The sequence below is a fragment of the Pollicipes pollicipes genome, unplaced genomic scaffold, assembly GCF_011947565.3.
Source record: "Pollicipes pollicipes isolate AB1234 unplaced genomic scaffold, Ppol_2.1 Scaffold_1600;HRSCAF=1878_pilon_pilon_pilon, whole genome shotgun sequence".
In the NCBI taxonomy this organism is placed as follows: Eukaryota; Metazoa; Arthropoda; class Thecostraca; order Pollicipedomorpha; family Pollicipedidae; genus Pollicipes; species Pollicipes pollicipes.
Genome location: NW_023595962.1, coordinates 17,004,966 through 17,027,901, shown reverse-complemented (window position 1 = coordinate 17,027,901; position 22,936 = coordinate 17,004,966). Strand labels below are relative to the sequence as shown.

At 52.6% G+C, this 22,936-nt stretch overlaps 1 protein-coding gene across 2 annotated transcripts in view; it reads right to left on the bottom strand.

The window, feature by feature from the left end:
* Positions 1 to 3,886: 3,886 nt before the first annotated feature.
* Positions 3,887 to 22,936, bottom strand: part of LOC119089961 (E3 ubiquitin-protein ligase MARCHF8) — a 42,632-nt gene continuing 23,582 nt past the window's right edge. For both annotated transcript variants that reach the window (XM_037212765.1, XM_037212771.1), the window contains exons 3-6: positions 22,515 to 22,609; positions 17,224 to 17,292; positions 14,884 to 14,995; positions 3,887 to 8,462 (exon numbers count right to left, since the gene is read on the bottom strand). In XM_037212765.1, coding sequence (XP_037068660.1) covers positions 7,806 to 8,462; positions 14,884 to 14,995; positions 17,224 to 17,292; positions 22,515 to 22,609 — 933 coding nt within the window. In that variant the 3' untranslated portion in view covers positions 3,887 to 7,805. The remainder of the gene's footprint in view (positions 8,463 to 14,883; positions 14,996 to 17,223; positions 17,293 to 22,514; positions 22,610 to 22,936) is intronic.

The following is a 22,936-nucleotide window of genomic DNA, read 5'->3' as shown; positions in this document are numbered from 1 at the left end:
CCAGCTGGTGTCGGTTCTCCCTATCAGGGAAGAAGTGCCGCACAATCGGCTGATCTGTACGGCACACAACGTTGCCGATGGCCGATCTGCTTACTGATCAGCGCGGATCATCAGGTAATCGAATAATTGCATGCCGTAGAGAGTTTTGCACTAGCCCTCGCCCTTCCAGGCGGCCCCAGAGCCTGTCTCAGGTTTTTTGACCACTTTTCAAGACCGTTCAGAACCTACTCAGTTATAAACGGTCTTGCTTCCGGTGTTCGAATTTGGGCCCCAGCTTCGTTTACATTTTTTCTACACATGCAATTTTTGTTTAGTTTCTGATCAGGACGATTCGTGATAAATGGCCTCATTCTCGCTGAGAAAGAGATGTCCTGCATGCAGGTGGTGGATCTTCGCCGTTTCAATTAAGCTGCTTAACTCAGTTTATCATCGGTCTTTTCGGCACCTCGGTTTTCTGGTTATCCGCTGTCCGCTCTAAGATCCCGCATTAATATTATGTTTTTCATCTCAGCTTTGACGAGGCAAATCACCTAAGCGGGCGGCCTTTCGAAATCCCTTCACGGCGTTACGATTTTTCATGTTTGGCCTCTGACATATCAACCGAGATATTCTGTTTGTAGGTTAGGAGAGCTCGTGACGCACTGGTCGGCCTTGAGGAAATGGTAGCAACTGAAGTGCCTTAGTCAAATGGCATCGAAGGCATCGCATTTTTTCTAATTCCAGCTCATACATTCGGTTCTTACCCGCACTCGGTAACCAACGGCATACTTAGCCCTGAAATACTTGTCTGGATGCCACTTAGCTGCATCTTCATGATTCGCAACAGGCATAGCGCGTTTAAGCTCAATACTTTGTATCCAAACTAATGCTCCTTCCCATGAAAGCATTATTACAGGCGCAAAATTTGAGATCAGTTTTAACTGCAAGGAAATGGGATGAAGGAAGGCAAAACGCATCGTTTGGCATCACGTCTATCAAAATTGGCGACTTACGTTAACCTAAAAGCGTTTTTTAGTTTTCATGCGTCAATTCGTCCTTTTTTATTTCAAGATTTGTACTCATGGGATGATTTCATAAAATGCTGCAGGTGCAAAATGATAAACAAATACAGAATGTTGACCTAAGAGTGCCTCCGGATTACAAATGACACGGGTATTCCGATGTTCCCGGCGAAAAAGCACGGAATTTACCCCTGCTTCTATTTTCGTGCATGTCACACCTGATAGCATACCAGGTCCTTGTCTAATAGTAGTAGCGTAAACGGCTGGTGACCTATTCACACTGGCATTTTGGGATTGGAATTAACCGATGTGGAAGCGATCCATGGGGATAGCGCAGTGTTGCCACCGATTTATGGTGCCATAACAAATACAGTGTGTTTCATTTTACGTTACAATCACCTGCCTTAATCTAGCCTGTTTCCATTTTAACTGCTCCTGTTAGGATCACATCTGTTGCTCCTAGTTCCTATTTTATTTTGTTCCTACTTCTAGCCACAATTGAAGGATTGGGCTGAATATTAAATCTGACAAAACAAAGCCCATTTACAGCGCTCCAGATACTTTGAAACGTCAAGAACTCCGCTAGACGCAAAAAGTGAAAATACGCAACTTGTTAAGTGGATTTTTGATTGCCTCACGGGGAACACTGCTGTGACGCCAGAGCTGCATGAATTATGTTGTTAAGCTGTCGGAGATACAACCCCGCATACGAAACGACCAAGGCTGGGTTTGCAAGGGGATCCGAGATTACGGCGACTGGGAATAGAGCAGTTCAAAAGTGGCCATATTGCCGTGGTCTCTAAACAAATTTTGCTTAATGTTGCATGGAGAATTTGGGCTGGCTTGATCGCCGACATCTTACATCCGTGACTAAACATGAAGAAGCCGCTAGTATCCTAGCATTGGTGCCGATCTATATATATATATATATATATATATATATATATATATATATATATATCACCGGGTGGCCTTGCTGCCTGCGTTGATTCCAGATCGCGTCGAATATTCAGCTTTTATGTTTTAATTTTCCAACTTACCTTGTGTGCGAATTTTCCGTAACCTGCTGTTGTACCCGTAGCAGGCTGCCCACCGTATTTTTTTTTGTCCAAAACGTGTGTCGCAGCCTACAAACACTTGAAGTTATGTGGTGGGCGTAAGTGTACCGACACCATAAGTATGTCGGCACTTAGCTGTATGATGGTCACCGGATAAGTGTTGAGTGCGTAGAGTGCGTTGTAAACGTGCAAAAGTGGAAGATGGGCTCGATATGGTGAATAAACTAGACAAATTATACCTATGTGTGCACAACATGTGAATTGACGTAACTACCGACACCGTTTATCTGACACCCACAACTGAGCAGAAAGATGCAGTCATTATAATGGCATCGATGCAGATCTGCATAGCTCAAATCTGCATAGTTCGTTATTTTGGCGCGCCTCAAATCTTGGGGAAGACATAGTATTGATGCATCTTTGTTTGCAACCGAGTAGTCAGCTTTTTTGTCCGCAAATTACTTTGTCGGCATATCTATCTAACCTGCTGTTTATGTCACTCTAATGAAGTTTATCCACTATTTTTGGAGGTAGATGGTATTTGCTGATTTAAAAATACGTTAACTGGTATGGTGGGTATCAGGGTATTTGCCCATCTTATAAACTGGCGTAATCTAAACTGCCTACAAGGGGCGCAGGAGCGAAACAGGAAGTTCGGCTCGATGCTATGAAAAGACTAGACATAGTGCCTCTTTAACGATATGCGTGGTCTAGGTCTTTTTCACTTATAAAATCCATGTTTCCCCAGTCACTGCCTGTGTCTGTGCAGTTTGCTTTTTCGAACCATGGCCTCTCTTATTTTTCCCTAACTTAATTTTGCCCGTACATTTTAGTTAGCAAGTCACAGTTATGGTTAAAGTAATTTATTCAAGGTCACCCGCGGAGTGGTTAAAGGAGCACATTCCAGGGCGCGCGCAATCAATAATCTAAAAAAACAAAATGTTACTGAGATGATTGTTGCCAATATGTTGTATTGCCACGCACAAATCTAGAATGTTCGATGCGTCATAAATATGCCGTGAAATTTTTGGTGAGAGCACGGTATCATTATGTAAGGCATTCGGGACCGGCGGAACACCCGTTGCTTTTAAGATCGATGTAAAAACAGTGCAATGTGCCGCATTCACCGAACGTGATCGCGAATGAATTCAATAGTTGGGTCAATTCCGCCCACCGTTTGCTGCCTAGGTGACCAATGGTAGTGCCATCTCTCGCAAGACGGCAGTCCAATGTCTGGCTTCCAACGTAATCTTCCATGGCTGAGTGTCGTCGCTGGGGCTCATGGCCTGATGGAGGTGTGGTGTGCCCACGCAGCTTCTATGAGGTCACACATGTGTGTGATGGGTCTCAGCTCCATAGTCTGCACAGATTCACTGGCGTCAGGCGCAGGAGCCTGAGGATTCTGAGCATGAAAAAAAGACATAGCCGGTACATTTCACGGCATGACCCTGAAACTGGCTGTCCCAGTTCCAGCCTTCGCACGAATGTGGAACACTCTCTTTAACGTGAGACAATTTGGGGACACATGGAAGCCCCCTCCTCACAAGCAGGAGAGTTGATGAGCCGACACGCGCTCCACATCAGCTCACGGTGCGATCATTGGCGAGTAAAGCCCACTGATGAGCTTCGAGAGTCGCATCGCCTGGATTGTCGAACAATTTTGATATCATTCAACTCTTTTTTAGACCTTTGTCGCCAACTGGCTGGCAAAAATGCGTTCTTCATCGAACATTCGTCGATTCGTAAGGTTTTTCACCCCCCAACGTTGAATAAAACTCTCCTTGGTGGCGTCGCCCAGAAACTCCCGAACGTGTGAAACGTTTATTGTATGACGTAATAAGATCTATACAATATTACACGGTGCACGCTCGGCGCCACTGACCGGGGCATCACAGTATGAGTTCTGGCGACTTCAGAGCCTCACTCGGCTGGGGCCGCGTCCGCAGCACTCCACGCACTCCGCAGCAGGCGACACGGCGTCCACACGACACACGTCCACTGTTATTCCACGCACACCGCAGCGAGGGCCCAACGCTTCCACAATCACTCCGCCAACACTCCACGCACGCCGCAGCGAGGGACACAACGCTTACAACATCATTCCATCACCATTCCACGCGCACCGCAGCGAGGGGCACAACGCTTACACCAACATGTTCACTATCATTCCACACACACCGCAGCGAGGGGCACAACGCTTACACCAACATGTTCACTATCATTCCACACACACCGCAGCGAGGGGCACGGCGTCCACGCCACGTATCAGCCTCCACAAAGCTCATGACGTTCGCATACAAAGCGAACACGCTCCGGTACAGTGCGTAGCAACAACAAACGGCGATTCAGACCTGCGACGGCTGATGGGCGGGGAGAACGCTCAGCGTCGCTCACGCCCTGAGAGTGACGCCGCAGACATCGGCACGCGCCGCCGAACGCCGCACGCGCCTCCAGCCTCCGATGCAGGCATGCGGTATCAGTAACGTGACGCCGTGCGGGCTACCGAGAGCGTCACGCGGGCTTGTGCAGGTGAATACTGCGGAGCGGCGCGAGTTAAGCAAGTTAAGTTAAGCGCGCCGGCGATCCGTACCGTGTTACTGACTGTTGGGGAGATTGCTGCCATGAGTTCTAAAACTGAAGCAAGAACCTGGAGACACGCTTTCAAAGGTGCTGTTGGTATGTCGACATCACCCAGAGACCACAGACCAATCAACGACGACGTGGATGGTATGAACAATTTCCAATATTAGGAAAGCACTAGCTTAGTCAACACCGCACAGGAAAGATCCTAAGCACCTGTGGTAATAGGCGTCTTTATACGAGCGTCAAGTACCTCTATTTGCTAATAATTCATATATCATATATAGTATCTGGTAAGTACGTGCGGCCGGGGGGTTTTCAGACTAATGCAACCATTCCGAAGTACAGTGACTAGAAACTCTGGAATGAGTGACGATGAGTGACCCGGCAATGGGGACATCACTGTGATCCTCCCTACGACCGACTAATATGCGCGGCGGCCCCGCGTGAAAACGCTCACGTATTTCAAAACATGCGAGTGAGCATCTCAAGCGTTCGTGTCGGCCTGCTGAGTGATGCTTTACAAGAATCCAGTTGCCACACGACTCGCACCATCCCGTTGCGATTTTGCTCAGCGCGAGGGCACGGGCCTTCTGTCGTAGGACATCCCCGTGTCAGCAGAGTTCTCCACAGGAGAGTGTGAGGGAGTCAACAGGGACTCCGCACGTGGACTCCGCATACCGGAGGCCGGCGCGGCGGCCAGGGGGAAGGAAGGGGGGGGGGACCGACCGTTTGACCAGAAACGCTTGACGGTTTGACTAAAACGTTTCGCTGTTTGACCAAAACGCACCAAACATTGAGCCAACGCGCTGGTCGCCTCGCGCGGTGCAGCAGACCCTCCCGCGCCCTGGGAGTGAGGCTCAGGACTCCGTCCGGTCCACGACAAACCAAGCTCAGTCGGGGAAGGCGGCTGAAAAACTCGTGAAGTAGCTGGAAATGTTGGCTGGAAAATGCGGCTGGTAAGCACTGTTGGAGGTGTTTAGGGTGGAAGCTGAAAGCCTGCTTTCGCATTCTGGCGCACCAACATATTGCACGAAATAGTCAGATATTATTTTGTTTCGGTCCACCACCTCCCTCCGTCTCTGTCTCTTGTTCGCTTTCTCTGTGTTGGTTAACGCCTTCTTTTCCCCTGCTGATAAGAGTTCCAACGAATTCTTATCAGGTGTTAAATGTGACTAATCATCACCCTTTCTTTCATTTTCTAACCTTGCACACGTTCAGGGAATAAAGATAACAAAATGTTTGATCCTATATTGCTATGCTGAAACAATTAAGCCATTAACGAGAAAACGATGAGTTTGGACCGACGCTGCTATGCGCGCATGTCCGCTGGACTCTGCTCCTCTTCACTAGCTTAAGCATACGCGGTTTTCAGTGAGCAGTGAACTAACCGCACATGAAGATCACAGAGCGCGCTTTGAAAGCTCTCCAGCCAGGCTGTGAGCGTTACGACTGCCCCTCGGTATCCGGGCAGATGTCTGGCTAAACCCGTGTTACCCGGGCGGATGTCCAGCTAAACCCGTGGTACCCGGGCGGATGTCCAGCTAAACCCGTGGCACCCGGGCGGATGTCCAGCTAAACCCGTGTTACCCGGGCGGATGTCCAGCTAAACCCGTGGTACCCGGGCGGATGTCCAGCTAAACCCGTGGTACCCGGGCGGATGTCCAGCTAAACCCGTGGTACCCGGGCGGATGTCCAGCTAAACCCGTGGCACCCGGGCGGATGTCCAACTAACCCCGTGGTACCCGGGCGGATGTCCAGCTAACCCCGTGGTACCCGGGCGGATGTCCAGCTAAAACCGTGGTACCCGGGCATATGTCAAACTAACCTCTGCAGTATACGGGCTCGGGTCACAGGAGAACGAATGGACAAGGAGGTCAGACTCAGCGCGGCCGGCTACCTCACAATCTTTCTCTAGGAACAAGGAGGGACAGCAGTTTGCATTGACGGGCCAGCGGCTTCTCAAGTATGCACACATTTTCGGGGATCGATGCCTGTAAAAAGAAATTCTTCGCCGAACCGAGGAGATGCTGGACGGGGACACTGGAGACGGCGTCAGGGCGCCCATCAAACGGCACTGTTAACACACGGTCACACCGGGGCTCTTACCCAACAGCAGAGTAACCCGATAAGTGAGCGACGCACGTGTTATATAAGGCCATGGCGTGTTACAGGTGCGCTGATTTGATTAGCCAGTGGGCAGGAATGCATTGTGGAAGACCATTCCAAAGGGGGAAACCACGGCTAGGCCCAGTCACGACAGCACTGGCAGCCTTCGACCGCGTTAGCGGCAGAGCAGCCAAATGCGGCGTAAACAGCTATTCCATAAAACTATACTTACGTGACTTTGCACACAACGAGACGAAAACAGTACATTTAAGGCGGCCAGTCAAAGGAGCGACAGTCGGCATCGCCAGTGATTCAACAAATCGTTCAGCAATCAAATGCATCATCTGAAGCGCGCGAGGCCCGATGCAGGTAACGCCGTCCAGGACGGCAAAGCGTCAATGCGAGACGTTCATTGTGGCCACCTGGCTGCCTGCAAAACGTGTTAACACCAGCCCCGTGCTCTCCCCAACAGATAGTGACTTGCCTTTAAGACGGCGACTGGACTGCACGCAGCTCCCATTCCTGAACTGAGCTGCGAGCTATGTAAAGTAATATCCCCAACAGCACGGGGAGCCCGGTAACAGAGACCTTTCACCAGAAAGAAAGGACCAGGATTATGGGAGGATGGAAGAGGTTATCGATAACACCAGTGAACTTCGTCGATTTCGTCTTGCAAGTAACTCACAACTGTTCGAATTAATATGGTCCCTGAGCATTAAGCAATGATGATCGACTCACTAAAGCGCTTGGGTAGGTACGATTGTCTGGAATAATTATGCGCACCGACGCGGTGAAAATGTGCTTCGTGCTCACGCACACATACCTTCAGCTACATCCTTCAGATACCTTCGCGCTGTACAGGCCGGTGGACGATCAGCGACCTTTTAAAGCGGTTCATCCAGCTCTTGCCGCTCGCGCGAGTCCTGCGCTGAGACGTGACGCTGCGGCGCCCACCAGCATGCCCGACGTCCGCTGGATGGCGAGCCGATCGCAGCGCCACCCGTGGCGGTTTTACGCACTAGCACATCACAGACGGCCGCTGAATGACGAGTCGGTCTCATCGCACGCCGTCGTCTACAGGCGCCGACAACGCGTCCACACTGTCGGCCACAGACTGCACAGGCGGCGTCACGTGGCCCCCCTCTGGTGACGTCACACGAGCGGCATCCGGCGGCGTCGGCGGTGTCGGCGGGGCGACCGACGCGATTGGCGGCAGCACCAGCGCCCCCGACACGCTTCGCTCGATTGTCACGTGTACCCGGCCGGCTTCATCACTGACGCGGCGCGCCTGCCCTGTCCCGGCCGCCACCGCTGCCGCTGCTGCACCTCCTATCGGAGGCAGCGGCGCCGCGGACGCCGCCGACGGCGCCGGGGCCGACGGCGCCGGCCGCGCCGCCTCGAGGTCTGGCGGCGGCGCCTTCTCCGGCACGTTCTGGACGAAGATGACACGGTTGTAGGCGCGCCAGCGTCGGCACAGTTGCGCGTACACCTTGCACTGCACGTACATGAAGACGATGCCGCCAGTCACGCCTATGGCCACCACGATCAGCTTGGTCCAGAAAGGCCAGCCCAGCACTCCCGAGAGCACCTCCTCTGTGGTGCGTTCGATGAGCACATACAGCGACCAGACGACGCAGGTGAGCGCCACCACATGGAACGTGACCGAGCAGAGCAGCTTCCGCCGCTCCGAAGAGCCCATGTCCAGCCGCTCCCACTGAAAACAGGGATGTAAGGTCAACAACCGGGCTGAGGAGCACACGCTCGGGGACAACAGTGGGTGAGGAGGACACGCTCGGGGACAACAGTGGGTGAGGAGGACACGCTCGGGGACAACAGTGGGTGAAGAGGACACGTTCGGGGACAACAATGTGTGAAGAGGACACGCTTGGGGACAACAATGGGCGAGGAGGACACGCTCGGGGACAACAGTGGGTGAAGAGGACACGCTCGGGGACAACAGTGGGTGAGGAGGACACTCTCCGGGACAACAGTGGGTGAAGAGGACACGCTCGGGGACATGTTCATGTTCATGTATTTCGTAACTTTCCACAACATCCAGCGGCTTTTTACAAGTTACATGTCATCATTGATAAAAACGGGCATAAAAGAGACAATATGAAACCTAATAAAAATAGCCTAACATATCACACATCAGTCGAGGGATCGTCTCGGTGGATCACACTATTGCATTCACATTATGGCATCACACACAATCGAACTCACACACGCACCCACTCATGTGCCAACATTGGCCTCACTCAGTAGAAACTCCATAAGTTGGCGCTTGAAGCGGCCCAGACTCCGAACATTGCGCAAGTCGGGTGGCAGGCAGTTAAACAAATCCGATGCTCTGTAGCTAAATCGGCGAGTGCCAGAGTTGCTCACCGCTCGGGGGCGCCTCAGCTGGTTAGCCTGTCGCGTTTCATAAGTGTGCTCAGTACGTGTGAACATCGCGGCTATATCTGGTGGCTGACCCGTTAGTAAGACTATTTTGAGCAGGCACAACATATGACATTTGACGAGCTGATCAGCACTAAGCCATCGTAGATCCCTGACAACATCCGATATGCGGTCACACCTTCTCCTTCCGCTCACAACCCGCGCACAGAAGTTCACGAGTTTTTGCACGCGATGGAGCTGGGTGGCTCCGTGAGTACCACATAGTGCTATACAGTATCTAACGGAGGAAAGAACTAGAGCTCCGACAATGGGAACTAGGGTGTCTCTTGGGAGTACATGCTTGGCATGGAACAGGGCCATCAGAGCGCCCGTCGACCTGGCAACAAGCCGATCAATGTGAGGTTCAAATGTGATATTTCTGTCCATCACCACACCAAGGTTTTTGGCAGCACTGCTTTCAGTGACGACCGCTGACCCGAACTTAACATGCACAGGAGGCATATGACGCAGCATAGCCTTCGTCCCGAAAACCGTTAACTGTATTTTTGTTGTACTGACTTTCATAGAGTGGTTGTTAAACCAGTCCAATTCAATTGACAAGGTACTCTCCATGGTTGCGACAAACTGTTGCACTGCACTTTTCTTTCCAGTAACCAAAATATGTGTGTCATCGGCATATTGTATCACTGTAGCGGCTTCTGAATATAACGCTAGATCGTTCGATAAAATGGAATATAGGAGCGGCCCGAGGGCGGTACCCTGAAATACCCCACCCCATTCGGAAGACTACGAGAGCGCGCAGTATGCCCTGAAGGATATCTGACCTGAACCCGTGGGGTATGCCCGCAAAGGTAGCTTTCAAACCACTGTGTGCCGATATTGTACATCTTAAGCTTGGATAAGAGAAGCTGGTGGTCCACAACGTCAAAACATTTTGACAGATCTATCAAAACAAATAGAGCGATCTCCCCAGCATCTATGGCGGCAAGTATTTCATCAGTTCCTGCAGTAAGTGCGGTCTCTGTTGAAAAATTCGTACGATATCCGTGTTGTGTCTGCGAAAATAAATCATGCCCGTTAAAATATGAACTAAGTTGATGATGAACAATACGCTCGTCTATCTTTGCTATCGCTGGCACTAAAGAAATTGGCCTAAATTTGGTAGGATCGTTTAAATCACTGGTTTTCGGGAGCGCTGCGACAAGAGCGTGTTTCCAGGCGCTGGGCACCGTTCCGTCAATGAGACTGCTATTGATGACGTCAAGTAGGGGACAGCCGACACCTCGAAAAGATTCTGTAAGTGCTGCGTGCTATGATTATTTCACCCACAGGACGTCGTCGGGTTCATCATAGACATAGCTGCAAGCAGCTCATCGCATGACACAGAACGCATCTTAAATGAGCAGGTCATAACTCGGGGGAGCCTGACTGGCAAAGTGGTGCCTCGGTTCGGCACGCTGGCGGCAGTCGTAGGCCCTACCTTCACGAAGACAACAGCGGGTGAGGAGGACACGGTCTGGGACAACAGTGGGTGAGGAGGACACGTTCGGGGACAGCAGCGGAAGGCACGATTGGGCGGCAGCATTGAGACATCGCGGAATCACAATAGCGTTTTCATTAAAGTGTGATTTCCAGGAAACGTCGTGATCGTTATCAAAATTTTGCAAGAGTATGAGCAGTAAACCTCTTTATCATCTACAGGAAGACGCTTATGAACGTGTTTCACATCACCCAGAATAATTACAGCTGCAACGTAAAGCAGTAAGGATGTAAGAATGGAGCCCGTCGGGAGTAAGAATGGGGTCTGTGCTGTGTTCAGCGCAGCGAGTTTATGCAATGTTTGGCCTTCTTTGACCTAAACATCGCCACTGTTGAGCTGCTGTGCTGTTACTGGTGCGCTATTATTGTTGTGGCGTCACCGTTACGCTGTGTTGTCGTCGTGTTGTCACTGTTATGTTGTTACTGGTGCGCTGTTATTGTTGTGGTGTCACGGCTACGCTGTGTTGTCGTAATGTTGTCACTGTTATGCTGTTACTGGTGCGCCGTTATTGTTGTCGTGTCACTGCTGCGCTGCGCTATCGTCGTGTTGTCACAGTTATGCCGTTGCTGGTGTGCTGTTACTGTTGTGCCGCTGATGAACCAGCCGTTGTCATGGAGACCAGCAGCAGTTTCCGAGATGATCAGCACGGACCAGCAGGACAGAGGCATGTCAAAACGTCGACTGTACCATACCGCAAGGCCCGCAGGTGTTACTGACACAGGCGTGTCAAAAAGTCGAATTTACCGTGCCGCAAGGCCCGCAGGTGTCACTGACACAGGCGTGTCAAAATGTCGACTATACCGTGCCGCAAAGCCCGCAGGTGTCACTCATCAAAGCAGTCGGTGAGTCATTGTCGATAAACAACCACTGAAACACGGGATGCTATGGACAGCGGCCGATGGGAAAGGAAGATGAAGCCGTGATGGTGAAAGTTTGAAGACCAGGGCGGTAACCTGAGCCCCTGCATAAGACGCAGTCATAATATGCATTTCGAGGTAACCATCATCATATGTCCAGGCGCCAGCTAAATAAAACGTCACCATGGAGCTCTCTAAGTCAAGAAAACAGACCTATGGAACGCGTCACTACAGCCTTGATAGATGCCACAACTCCGTACGAAACCACTGCCGCGCTACGGACACTTCTCTGAGATGGCAGCCATGAGAGACGACTCTTCAGTCTGTGGGACAATGCAATGTTTTGGGCGTTGTGCGGTGGTAGAGTATGATGTGCCATTGATCCATCAGCACGGAATGAAATGCTGCAAAAAGTCATCCGTGCGCTGTTGCCGTCTTACTGAGATGTCACTAGCAGCCTGAGTGCGTCATCATTTCAGGTGAATGAAACGGCTCCGACACAAACGCCACCACGAAATGGAGACGCGCCTGGTGTTGGCGGCTAAGTAGGGCCTGTCGGTGTCGAGGCAGCGCAAAGGCTGCTTAGACTCAGACCAGATATGACCAGCCCAGTCTCAGACCAGACTAAGCCGCAGGATATGCTGACGAAGTGGTCGAAGTGGGTTGATGCATCGAAGTGCGGTCCAAGCGCTGTTTATCATCTACATCCAAATGTCCTATGCCGGATCTGAAATGATTTGTTAAGCGGGTATAGTGGGCCATAATATATATATATATATATATATATATATATATATATATATATATATATATATATATATATATATATATATAGACCCCTGTCATATGACCCACATATGAGGTGATGGACCACTGAATTGCATGCCAAACCACGGCAGTTTAGATGCATGTCCACAAAAGTATCTGACTTCGGTATGCACACACCCCTCTCTCTCCAATATATTACATTCCTCGACATTTCCGGGCCATCCCAGACGTGGGGAAAACGGAACATCACACAGCTCGCCCGCATGAAGCGCATGCGTGTCTCAGACTGATTCGACAGGCGTGCGTGCTGGCCTGAGATTCGGTCGGGTGGCCCAAGTGCTTGTCTCAGAATCAGTCGACTGATGTCCGCCCTTCCGCCAGACTCAGTCGGCTGATGCTTGTCCTTCCATCATACTCAGTCGATTGAGACGAGTCCCTCCATCAGACTCAATCGACTGACGTACGTCCTTCCACCAGACTCAGTCGACCGACGTACGTCCTTCTATCAGACTCAGTCGACTGACGTACGCCGTTCCATCAGACTCAGTCGACTGGCATACGTCCATCCACCAGACTCAGCCGACTGACGTACGTCCTTCCATCAGACTCAGCCGACTGACGTACGTCCTTCCATCAGACTCAGCCGACTGACGTACGCCCTTCCATCAGACTCAGCCGACTGACGTACGCCCTTCCATCAGACTCAGTCGACTGATCCAAGTTCTTCTATGAGACTCAGTCGAATAGCATACGTCCTTCCATCAGACTCAGTCGACTGACGCACGTCCTTCCATCAGAGTCAGCCGTAACGCAACAACCAGCTCGCGGTCCAACACACGGCTCTGCACGGTCGTTACGCGTCACGCTGTGGAGACGTGGCACGCGCGCGCGCGCCTCGCTCGGCGGCACACGGCCGTTCACCGTCTTCCCGCCAGACGTCGCGTGCCCGCCCCAGCGGACATCTCCCGTGAGCAACAGAAGCCGTGCACCATCGCTGGCAGGTGCTACTGCCGCGCGACGGCTCAGCCGAGGCTCAGGGGCTATGTATCTATCAGAAAGCGGATTTGAGAACGGGCACACAGCTCGCTGTAACCGGCAAACCATGCTGAAACTGAAGAAACTTTGCAAGCTTTACGCCACAGCATGTGGCTACATTTACAAATTATGCCAGTGCAACGACGTCCTACGCTGGGGAGGACTGTCGTGCATTATTGCGGCGCAGCTGTAGCCAAGGCCGCAGATATTGGTTGACAGCGCAAAACGTGGCCCACTTTCAGAAGTTCACCGTTCTTCGACTACTCCGCATTGTCGAACGGGCCTCCAGAGTAATGGGATTACGCGGATGGGACCGGCGGGCTCCGAACACAGTACAAAGTTCCCAAACCTGCCAGACGTGCTCGCAACGTTAATCGAATGCAGCGCGACCATGAAGTGCCCGGTGGAGCACGCCAAAACGTGCTAACACGGCTGGGACCTCTGCGGCTAACATGAGGTCAGCGACTACGCGCGAGGTCATGACTTATCGCGTTACCATGGTCACCATCATCTGCGAGCATCAGACTCAGACAGGAGATGATGCGGAGAACCACGGGGAGATACACACGAGAGCAGGCTGACAAGGAGCCGCCAACTCCACCCAGACTGACAGGGAGCCGCCAACTCCACCCAGGCTGACAGGGAGCCGTGAACTCCACCCAGGCCGACAGGGAGCCGCCAACTCCACCCAGGCTGACAGGGAGCCGCCAACTCCACCCAGCCTGACAGGGAGCCGTGAACTCCGCTCAGGCTGACAGGGAGCAGCCAACCTCACCCAGGCTGACAGGGAGTCGCGGATCTCACCCAGGCTGACAGGGAGCCGCCAACCTCACCCAGGCTGACAGGGAGCAGCCAACCTCACCCAGGCTGACAGGGAGTCGCGGACCTCACCCAGGCTGACAGGGAGCCGCCAACCTCACCCAGGCTGACAGGGAGTCGCGGACCTCACCCAGGCTGACAGGGAGCCGCCAACCTCACCCAGGCTGACAGGGAGCCGCCAACCTCACCCAGGCTGACAGGGAGTCGCGGACCTCACCCAGGCTGACAGGGAGCCGCCAACCTCACCCAGGCTGACAGGGAGCCGCCAACCTCACCCAGGCTGACAGGGAGTCGCGGACCTCACCCAGGCTGACAGGGAGCCGCCAACCTCACCCAGGCTGACAGGGAGCCGCCAACCTCACCCAGGCTGAAAGGGAGCCGCCAACCTCACTCTACCACCGGCTGGGATCGCCGCCAGTCCACACATGGCCGCGAACGTCGCCTCGACCCGTCGCCTGATCGGCGGCAGGGCGCGTCTGCGCAGCGACGGACCAGAGCAGAGACGGGCACAGCTGCCGATGCGTAAGCACCTGTATCGAGATACCGAGATCGATTCTTGGCTTAATGGCTTAGCCGGTGCTTTGTGAGTCAGGAGCCACATAGCTTGAAGCCTCGTGCAGTCATGAGCTGGTCACGTGGTTGGTGCCCTCACAACCGTCCCTGACGCCCATCCTCTAAAACCCAGTCTTCCGTCAAAGCTCCCCTTCGCGTCTCACCATGCTGAACGGCTTGGTCTTTGTCTGCATGATAAAGGTGAACTTGCACAGCTCGCAGCACTTGATGTCCGAGGACTTGATCCACTGCTGCAGACATGCCTGGTGAACGTACCTGCAACGGTGGGGACCAGTCTCAGTCTCATCTCAAGACAGCGCTGGCTTAAGAGGTGAGACCAGTCATTCCCACAGGCGGCCTCTAATGGCGGAATGATAAGCGGCCATGTTCATAAATATCAACGTGCACGCATATGGGGTGAAAATGGGTGAATTCTAGTCAGAGCTTTTGTTTTGAACTCCTTGGTGCATACACAGCCACATGTTAAAAACGCGAAATGAGCACAATGTTACATCTCTATGGCAAAGGACATATAATAGCCACATACTTAGGTGTGGAATAACAGCTGATGTTAACTAAGCAATAACTAGGTACTGAAAGTCAGCATTTCGGCCGATATCTTTGTAGCGCACTATCTGAAGGGAACGAGTACAATATAGGTTGTAAATTCGCTTCATGAGATTGGCTACGACTCGGCAAACCCAGGACGCCAGGATAATGCTCTCGTGTTTTTAAAACACACGAGCAACAGGCGTCGCCCATCCCAGTCAGGTGGCGAAGGATTCGGAGACATGCCGCACAGCATTAAAGGTCAGTGAGGTCTTTCAGGGCCAGTGAGATTACTAGAGGTCAGTGAAGTCATTGAAGGTCAGTGGGGTCATTAAATATATGTGAGGTCATTTAGGGTCAGTGAGTTCATTCAAGGTCAGGGGGTATTTAAGGTCAGTGAGGATATTTAAAGGCAGTGGGTCATGCAAGGTCAGTGGGGTCATTCAAAATTAGTGAGGGTGCGCTACCACACACCAGCCTGAACAGAAACAGTGAAGGCGAATAACATTTGATATTAGCGCATGTACAACTTGCACTCTGTACGTAGCGAGGCACGCATGGCAGTGCGAATGAATGTCGGAGCTGGCCCAGCTCCTGAGCTGCCCGGGGAACACAACACGTGCTTTGATCTCCGCCTCTGCCGTCGCCCGTGCCGCCGATTTCAGCCGCGGTCGGCTGTCGAAGCCGAGAAAAACGGCCGCTGCGTTGTTTTGTCGGCGGTAATGGCGCACCGGCTCGCTCGTTTACAGAAAAGGCGCCAACGGTCCGGCGGGTTGTCTCCCAGTGACCCGGCTTGAGAAAACAGGAGCTGCCGTCGGGCTGCATCACGCAATCATAGGCTTCATTTGTCCTGGAGGCCGAAATGTAAAGCTCGACTGCGCCTCAGGACACCAGGGCGCAGTCGAACCGCACACTTCTGTTCGACTCAGAACACCAAGCTTCCTGCACAGCTCGCGGGCAGTACATCGCGTTTAGAACTCCAGGCTCCCTGCACAGCTCGCGGGCAGTACGTCGTGTTTATGAGAGCAAGCTCATCACAAAGCTCGTGGGCGATACCTCGTGTCCAGGACACCAAGCTTCCTACACAGCTCGCGGGTGGTACCTCGTGCCCAGGACACCAAGCTTCTTACAAAGCTCGCGGGTGGTGCCTCGTGCCCAGGAGACCAAGCTTCTTACAAAGCTCGCGGGTGGTGCCTCGTTCCCAGGAGACCAAGCTCCTTACGAAGCTCGCAGGCGGTTCCAGAAATTTTTAACAAGTGTCTTATGAACAAACTGAAGGTGAATGTAGGTGATACAAGGTCGTAATAGTGAGGGCGATGATCAACAGACATTAACATCAGGGAACATGACCCATTGCATGAACGTTTAAAATGAAAGGGAATGAAAGAGAAGGAAAATGAATATCAAAAGAACAAAGCGGCCGAGGCAAATAAAGTAAGGCATTACAACCGTAATTATCATCGACGAAACTGAACTTCACCAAGTAAAAATATAATATCGCAAACTGTTGAAAACGAACATGGAAAGAAATACCAGTTGACACATTTTCGAATAGCAAACTATGAACGATAAGCCAAAGCAAACCTTGGACAAGCTATTCAGCTACACCGCGGCACCCTGCCACGTCTGGAGGCTGTAGGGCCGGGGGGGGGGGGGGGCAAGGGGTTTATCTGGCCGCTCTTCCAACAGCAACACGGTGGCTGGCAGACAGTGACAGCCGGCTCCAGGCTGCTCACCCCCGGGATCGTGCAAGCAGCGGGGTACCTGCTCACCGCAGGGACCGGGCTCAGTAGCGGGGTACCCGCTCACCCCAGGGATCGGGCTCAGTAGCGGGGTACCTACTCACCACACGGATCGGGCTCAGCAGCGGGGTACCTGCTCACCACAGAGATCGCGCCTGTAGCGGAATACCTGCTCATTCCAGGGACCTGCGCAGTGGTGGGGTATCTGCTCACCTCAAAGATCCGGCACAGTAGCAGGGCGAGATCAGAGGCACCTCGCTGTCCCCCTCACAGTGACAAATCCTGTCGGACAGGAGGGCCCGATGTCAGCTCCTGCCCTGACAGGACACAGCAGGCCAAATGACACACACGAGAGGTTTTGACTGCATACGTGAGATGGATGGACTCGGTACTCAATCGTGAACTACGAGTGCATGAGACCTGGCATCGTAACCATCTGGTCATGACGTAATAAACCACCTTTTTCTGATACCAGTCACACTGAGCTATCACCAGGTCATATTAGGTCACCAAACAGGCCACTTCCATACACCGCAAATAGGTCACGTCACGTTCTGACAATGTACGGGTCACAGGCGAAAACTAGGTCCGTTAGGATCTCTTGTTCGTGTCACCAGCGTCTAATATCACGACGAAAAAGTCATTTCGAGAAACAGCAGCTCTGTTTACAAGTCGCTTTAGCTCCCAACCACAGCAGGTTTTAATGGGCAACGATAATGAGACGCCGCACGAGCACAGCCTTAGTTGAGAACAAAGAACTTCGCAAGGATAAAAGCTCGATGGATTACGGTTGGGTTTAGACTTTTAACATGCGCTCGGGAGAGGATCAAATTGACCCCAAAGGTTTTCCCAGAATGCTTTCCGAACAGCGCGGCTTAGCCGCGCCAAATTTTGCATAGATGTAGATAATTGAATAGCGGATGACTTCATGTAAAAAATTAGATGCACCTTGTACCGTAGCTGGCTTATGGCGGGTCAAAATCAGGCCATGGTTTCAGCGAAGGCAATTTCTAGGGAATCGTTCAATCTCATACAACAACGGAGTGCTTGACGAAGGCATACATCTCTGAGATGCTTTCATAGGCAGCATAAATATAACAACGTTGACCTAAGGTCAGGTATGAAGGTCAGACGAAGGCCAAAAACAACCTGTTTTATTACTCTAGGGCTTGCTGTATGGGATAGCTTCTGAGGCTCATTTCGAATTTATTGGTGGTAGGAGCCGCATCCTTCATCTTCCATTTACTTCCTAGGTCAGCATAGATCATTGAACTAAGATGACCCAGATCAACATTTTGCTTTTAGGAACATACTGCTTAGAGTAATCTTGGTCGCTTATTCAAATGACAAACTCAGAGCAGTCTTGTATGATTTTGGTCACCACGACCTACAAAAGGTCAAACAAGGTCACTGACCTTAAATAAGCTTGTGACTTTTTGCTTAGAAAAAGTTGTCTAGGTTCTGGGGGCACTTTGGAGACAAACCTGAAATTTCACCTTGTTTGACCTTATTTGACCTGAAGGTCATTACCTAGGAACCTCCAACTTTGACTTAAGTGAGTTCATGTACAGGTCAATACACCCTGTAAGTTTGGTGTCTCTAGCTTTCTTATTTCTTGAGATCCCACGGGGTCAAATTGACCCCCCCCCCCCCCCACCCGAACGAAGGATATGTACCCGGCCATCCGGGCGCGTTTTAAGACGTGCGAGTGCTGCATTGCTTGGGTGTACCTAAGCGGAGTTCAGATCTGCATTGTACTTATCGCCTTATTCCTCGTAGATTAATCAAGCGAATGGAGAGATAGATGTCATATTTCGGCAACATGCTTTTAATAAAACGAAAAACCGGTTCTGGTTGGCTGGAAAAAAATGGGAAAACTGGCCTTAAACCTTCACCTGGTAGGTAAAGGCTTCGCGGGTCGTCGCCACAGCAACTAACCCTGCATGCACCAGCGTCATATCCCCGTGATTCTGCCGACATCTTAACCGCACAATTGTTATCGACACTGACCCCTCCCCCCCCCCTCCCCGTCCTCCTCCCTCTTCCACACCGCGCCGCCTGGCAGGGAAGGGAGTACAGCACGTGGTCCTGCATCTGGCCGACGGTAACGAGGCGAAAGTGCCGCGCGTGGCGCGGTGCGGCCGGTGCCCCAGCCGCCGGCGGCCCTCACCGATCTTTCCGGCGGTTCTGTTTGGTCAGTCCGGCGGCCCTGTTCGGTCAGTCCAGCGGCTCTGTTCGGTCAATCCGGCGGCTCTGTTCGGTCAATCCGGCGGCTCTATTCGGTCAGTCCTGCGGCCCTGTTCGGTCAGCCCAGCGGCTCTGTTCGGTCAATCCAGTGGCTCTGTTCGGTCAGTCCTGCGGCCCTGTTCGGCCAGTCCGGCGACCCTGTTAGGTCAATCCAGCGGCTCTGTCCGGTCAGTCCTGCGGCCCTGTTCGGTCAGTCCGGCAACCCTGTTCGGTCAGCCCAGCGGCTCTGTTCGGTCAGCCCAACGGCCCTGTTCGGTCAGTCCGGCGGCCCTGTTCGGTCAGTCTGGTGGTTCCGTTCGGTCAGTCCGGCCGCCCTGTCCGGTCCGTCTGGGGGCCCTGTCCGGTCCGTCTGGGGGCCCTGTTCGGTCAGTCCGGCGGCCCTGTTCGGTCAGTCCGGCGGTTCTGTTCGGTCAGTCTGGCGGCCCTGTCCGGTCCGAAGAGCGCAGTGTCTGGTTGTGGTCTGGGGTGGACCGTTGGAGCATGGCACCGGGCAAAACCATGTGCTGTATCGTTAAGCCTGTGCTGTATTGTTAAGCCCAGTTTACACAAGCGACTCCTCCGGCGAGAAAAATCGTGAAATGTCGCTCAGCCGACGTTTCCACGGAAGCAATCCCGCGGTGGACGAGGTGACGGAAGGTAACGAGAAGTGACGAGTGACGTAAGTAATCGGAGTATTGCGTAACGAAAAATATAGAGTTTGAATGTGATAATGGGCAATAAAATAAGGCACGGCAAGGTGCCCTGCTGTTGCTTATCACACATAACAGGCACATCCTAAACTAGCAATGTGCATGGGTGACAGTTTTATTTTGAAAGGCACCGGACGTTGAATAGAAGGTCACCCACAGCTAAAGGTAATTTCCGTTCCAAGCGCTGCGCCGGCATGACTGAGCATGCTCCGTGATCTGGCGCGGGGTGACGAGCACGGCGCAGCGGCGCGTTTGGTGCGCGTCGGCCATACCGCAATTGTCTCAGTCTACTTTCCACTGTGGCCAGCCAAACGGGACGCGACAAAGCAGGCTGTGATGTGATAACACCTATTCAGGCCAGATATGCCGTGTGCACACAAGCGATGTAGCGATCTCCGCACCGCACCCGGCTAAAGCGACTCGTCCGAGGCTACGGGCTGCTGACATGAAAACTAGCACGGGCAAAAGCGGCAAAACACCACTTGCGAATGCTACGTGATTGTACTGCTGAAAAATGCAACAACAAAAGTCCAATGAGCAGCAAGTGAGCAGCAAGGTGCGAGTAATGCGCAGGTCCGGAGCTGTAGCCCACGTCTTTCTTGCAAAGCATAGCGAGTAATGCGCAGGTCCGGAGCTGTGGCCCACGTCTTCCTTGCACAGCATAGCGAGTCGTATGCAACCCCATGAAACAGGCGTCTGTTTACAAAGCGCGTGCTATTACAGACTAACAACAGCATCAAGCGGCAATGCTCGTATCATGAGCTGAAAGTTTTCTCTTGGTATGCTGTGTGCACACAAGCATGCCAAGACCACAGCTCGAGATTTCGAGTCCCGTCAATATAATCGTTCGTTAGCATTACACCGCCGTCCGTCGGCATTACTAGCCCTTCCTGACATATTGAAGGCCATTAACTGAACAGAAGAACTTTCAACTTATAATGCGGAAAAACCGTCAGATGAGGGTCTTTCGCTCTTATTAAACGCCCTGCCTGCGCTCGCAAATTGTACATTAGTGGCGCAAGCTCCCGGTTCGAGACCAGGATGTTTGCAGCTAAAGTTTGCCAGTGGCTGCCAGCTAATTAAACGAGTTTTCAGACTTCTCTCAGACCATATGGCTTTGGAAGTTAAACAAAGAGTGAGCTTGAAACGTGGCCATCGACACCGCGCACCGACCCATTTTTACGGACGACGCACGTCGTGAACGACCCGCAAGCAAGCACGGATCAGATACCTCGCCCATGTCAGGTTCAGTGCCTTGAGTAGGCATTGCATTTGACGCCGAGAGAGCGGCAATTCCTGTTTTCCGGAAGTCACTGCGTTTCACTTCGTCCGCTTGAGACAAGCAGTGATGGTGGCTGGTGGTTTTCGGACGCCTCGACTTCACAAGCTGTTTTGCGGCGTATTTGGCATGATGGGAGCAGCGTGGTGTTCTGATCATTACGCTCCTCCCCGCCGTGCAGACGGCTACGTCGACCCGTTCGTCACGTCCAGCGGCAGTGCTGGTTTTCTCCGTTCTGTTTCTGAGGCACGCCTACCGCCCCACGTCAGGCGACGAACTCCCTGAAGCGACGAGTCTCCTGCTCGCCATCCCTGCTGTAAGAGTCTCATCGAACTCTTTTCCCCCTCCACTTGCCGGGATAGTTACCACCAAGTCTGATTGGGTCCGAACGCACTAACTTTCGGGAAGATTGGCTTCTTTGTCCTGTGACCGCACAAAACAACATGTAAGCTGGTTAGACCGCCGTTGTCTTCACTGCAGGCTCAGACGCTTGTCACCTTTTGTAGAGGGTCCGGACTGGATGTCACCAGCGGGTTTCTGCCGCTGCTGCAGTGAATACCACACTGTTCCTAGTGTATGTCTGTCGCAATGGATGTTGCAGTGTTATTAGTGCCTGAGTGTCCGCCACAGTAGGTACCACACTATTCCCAGTGCCTGAGTGTCTGCCACAATGGATATTACAATGTTACTAGTACCTGAGTGTCTGCCACAGCGGATATTACGCTATGTCCAGCGCCTGCACCTGCTGAATTCCCGGCTTTAGGCACTTCCGCACGGTATCTGTAGTTATCTTTGTATTTCCATTTAGTAGTTACCACACTCAGTAATGCTCCGGCTCCAAGGAGTCCCACACTGTTCGAGTGAGGTTCCCGTTGCAGGGAGTCCCGCACCGTGCACAGCGTCTGTACCTGGAGAACTCCCAGCTATACGAAATCCCACACTGGCCTCAGTGAGATGCATGCTGCGAAGTTCTACGCGACGTCCAGTGGAGCCCCAGACGTAGGGAGTCCTCCCCTCCCGCCCCTCCCGGTGCCTGTGCCTGCAGACGCCCCCCCCCCCCCACACACACACACGCGCACGCGCACGCACACGCACACGCACACGCACGCACGCACACGCACACGCACACGCACACGCACACGCACACGCACACGCACACGCACACGCACACGCACACGCACACGCACACGCACACGCACACACACACACACACACACACACACACACACACACACACACACACACACACACACACACACACACACACACACACTCCCGGGTGCCTGTACCTGCAGAAGTCCCGGCTGTAGGAGAGGGTTGAGGCCCGCGAGCTGCATCTCTCGGCTGCTGACGGCGGCGTCGGTGACGTCACGTGAAATGTCTCCTGAAACATGGAGTAACGTCACAGGGGACGTATATCGAAACACGGGCAAACAGGACGTACCAGGCAGGCGAAAACAAATCCTCTGAAGGAGGCATAAAAATTATCAGACAGACGGGCATACGGGGGTGTCGGCCCCAAATGGACTGTCCGCTGAAAGACGGAAATGCCTCAGTGGTGGCTTTTCCTGTACGTCGCCTGAAACACAGTCGTGATGGCTACGTGGTCTGCTGCAGCGCAGGAGTGTCTTATTCTCTTCGACGTCACGACAATGTCTGGCTGTTAACGTCACGTGCAATGCGACATTTCGACGGCACAAACGTCGCTCGT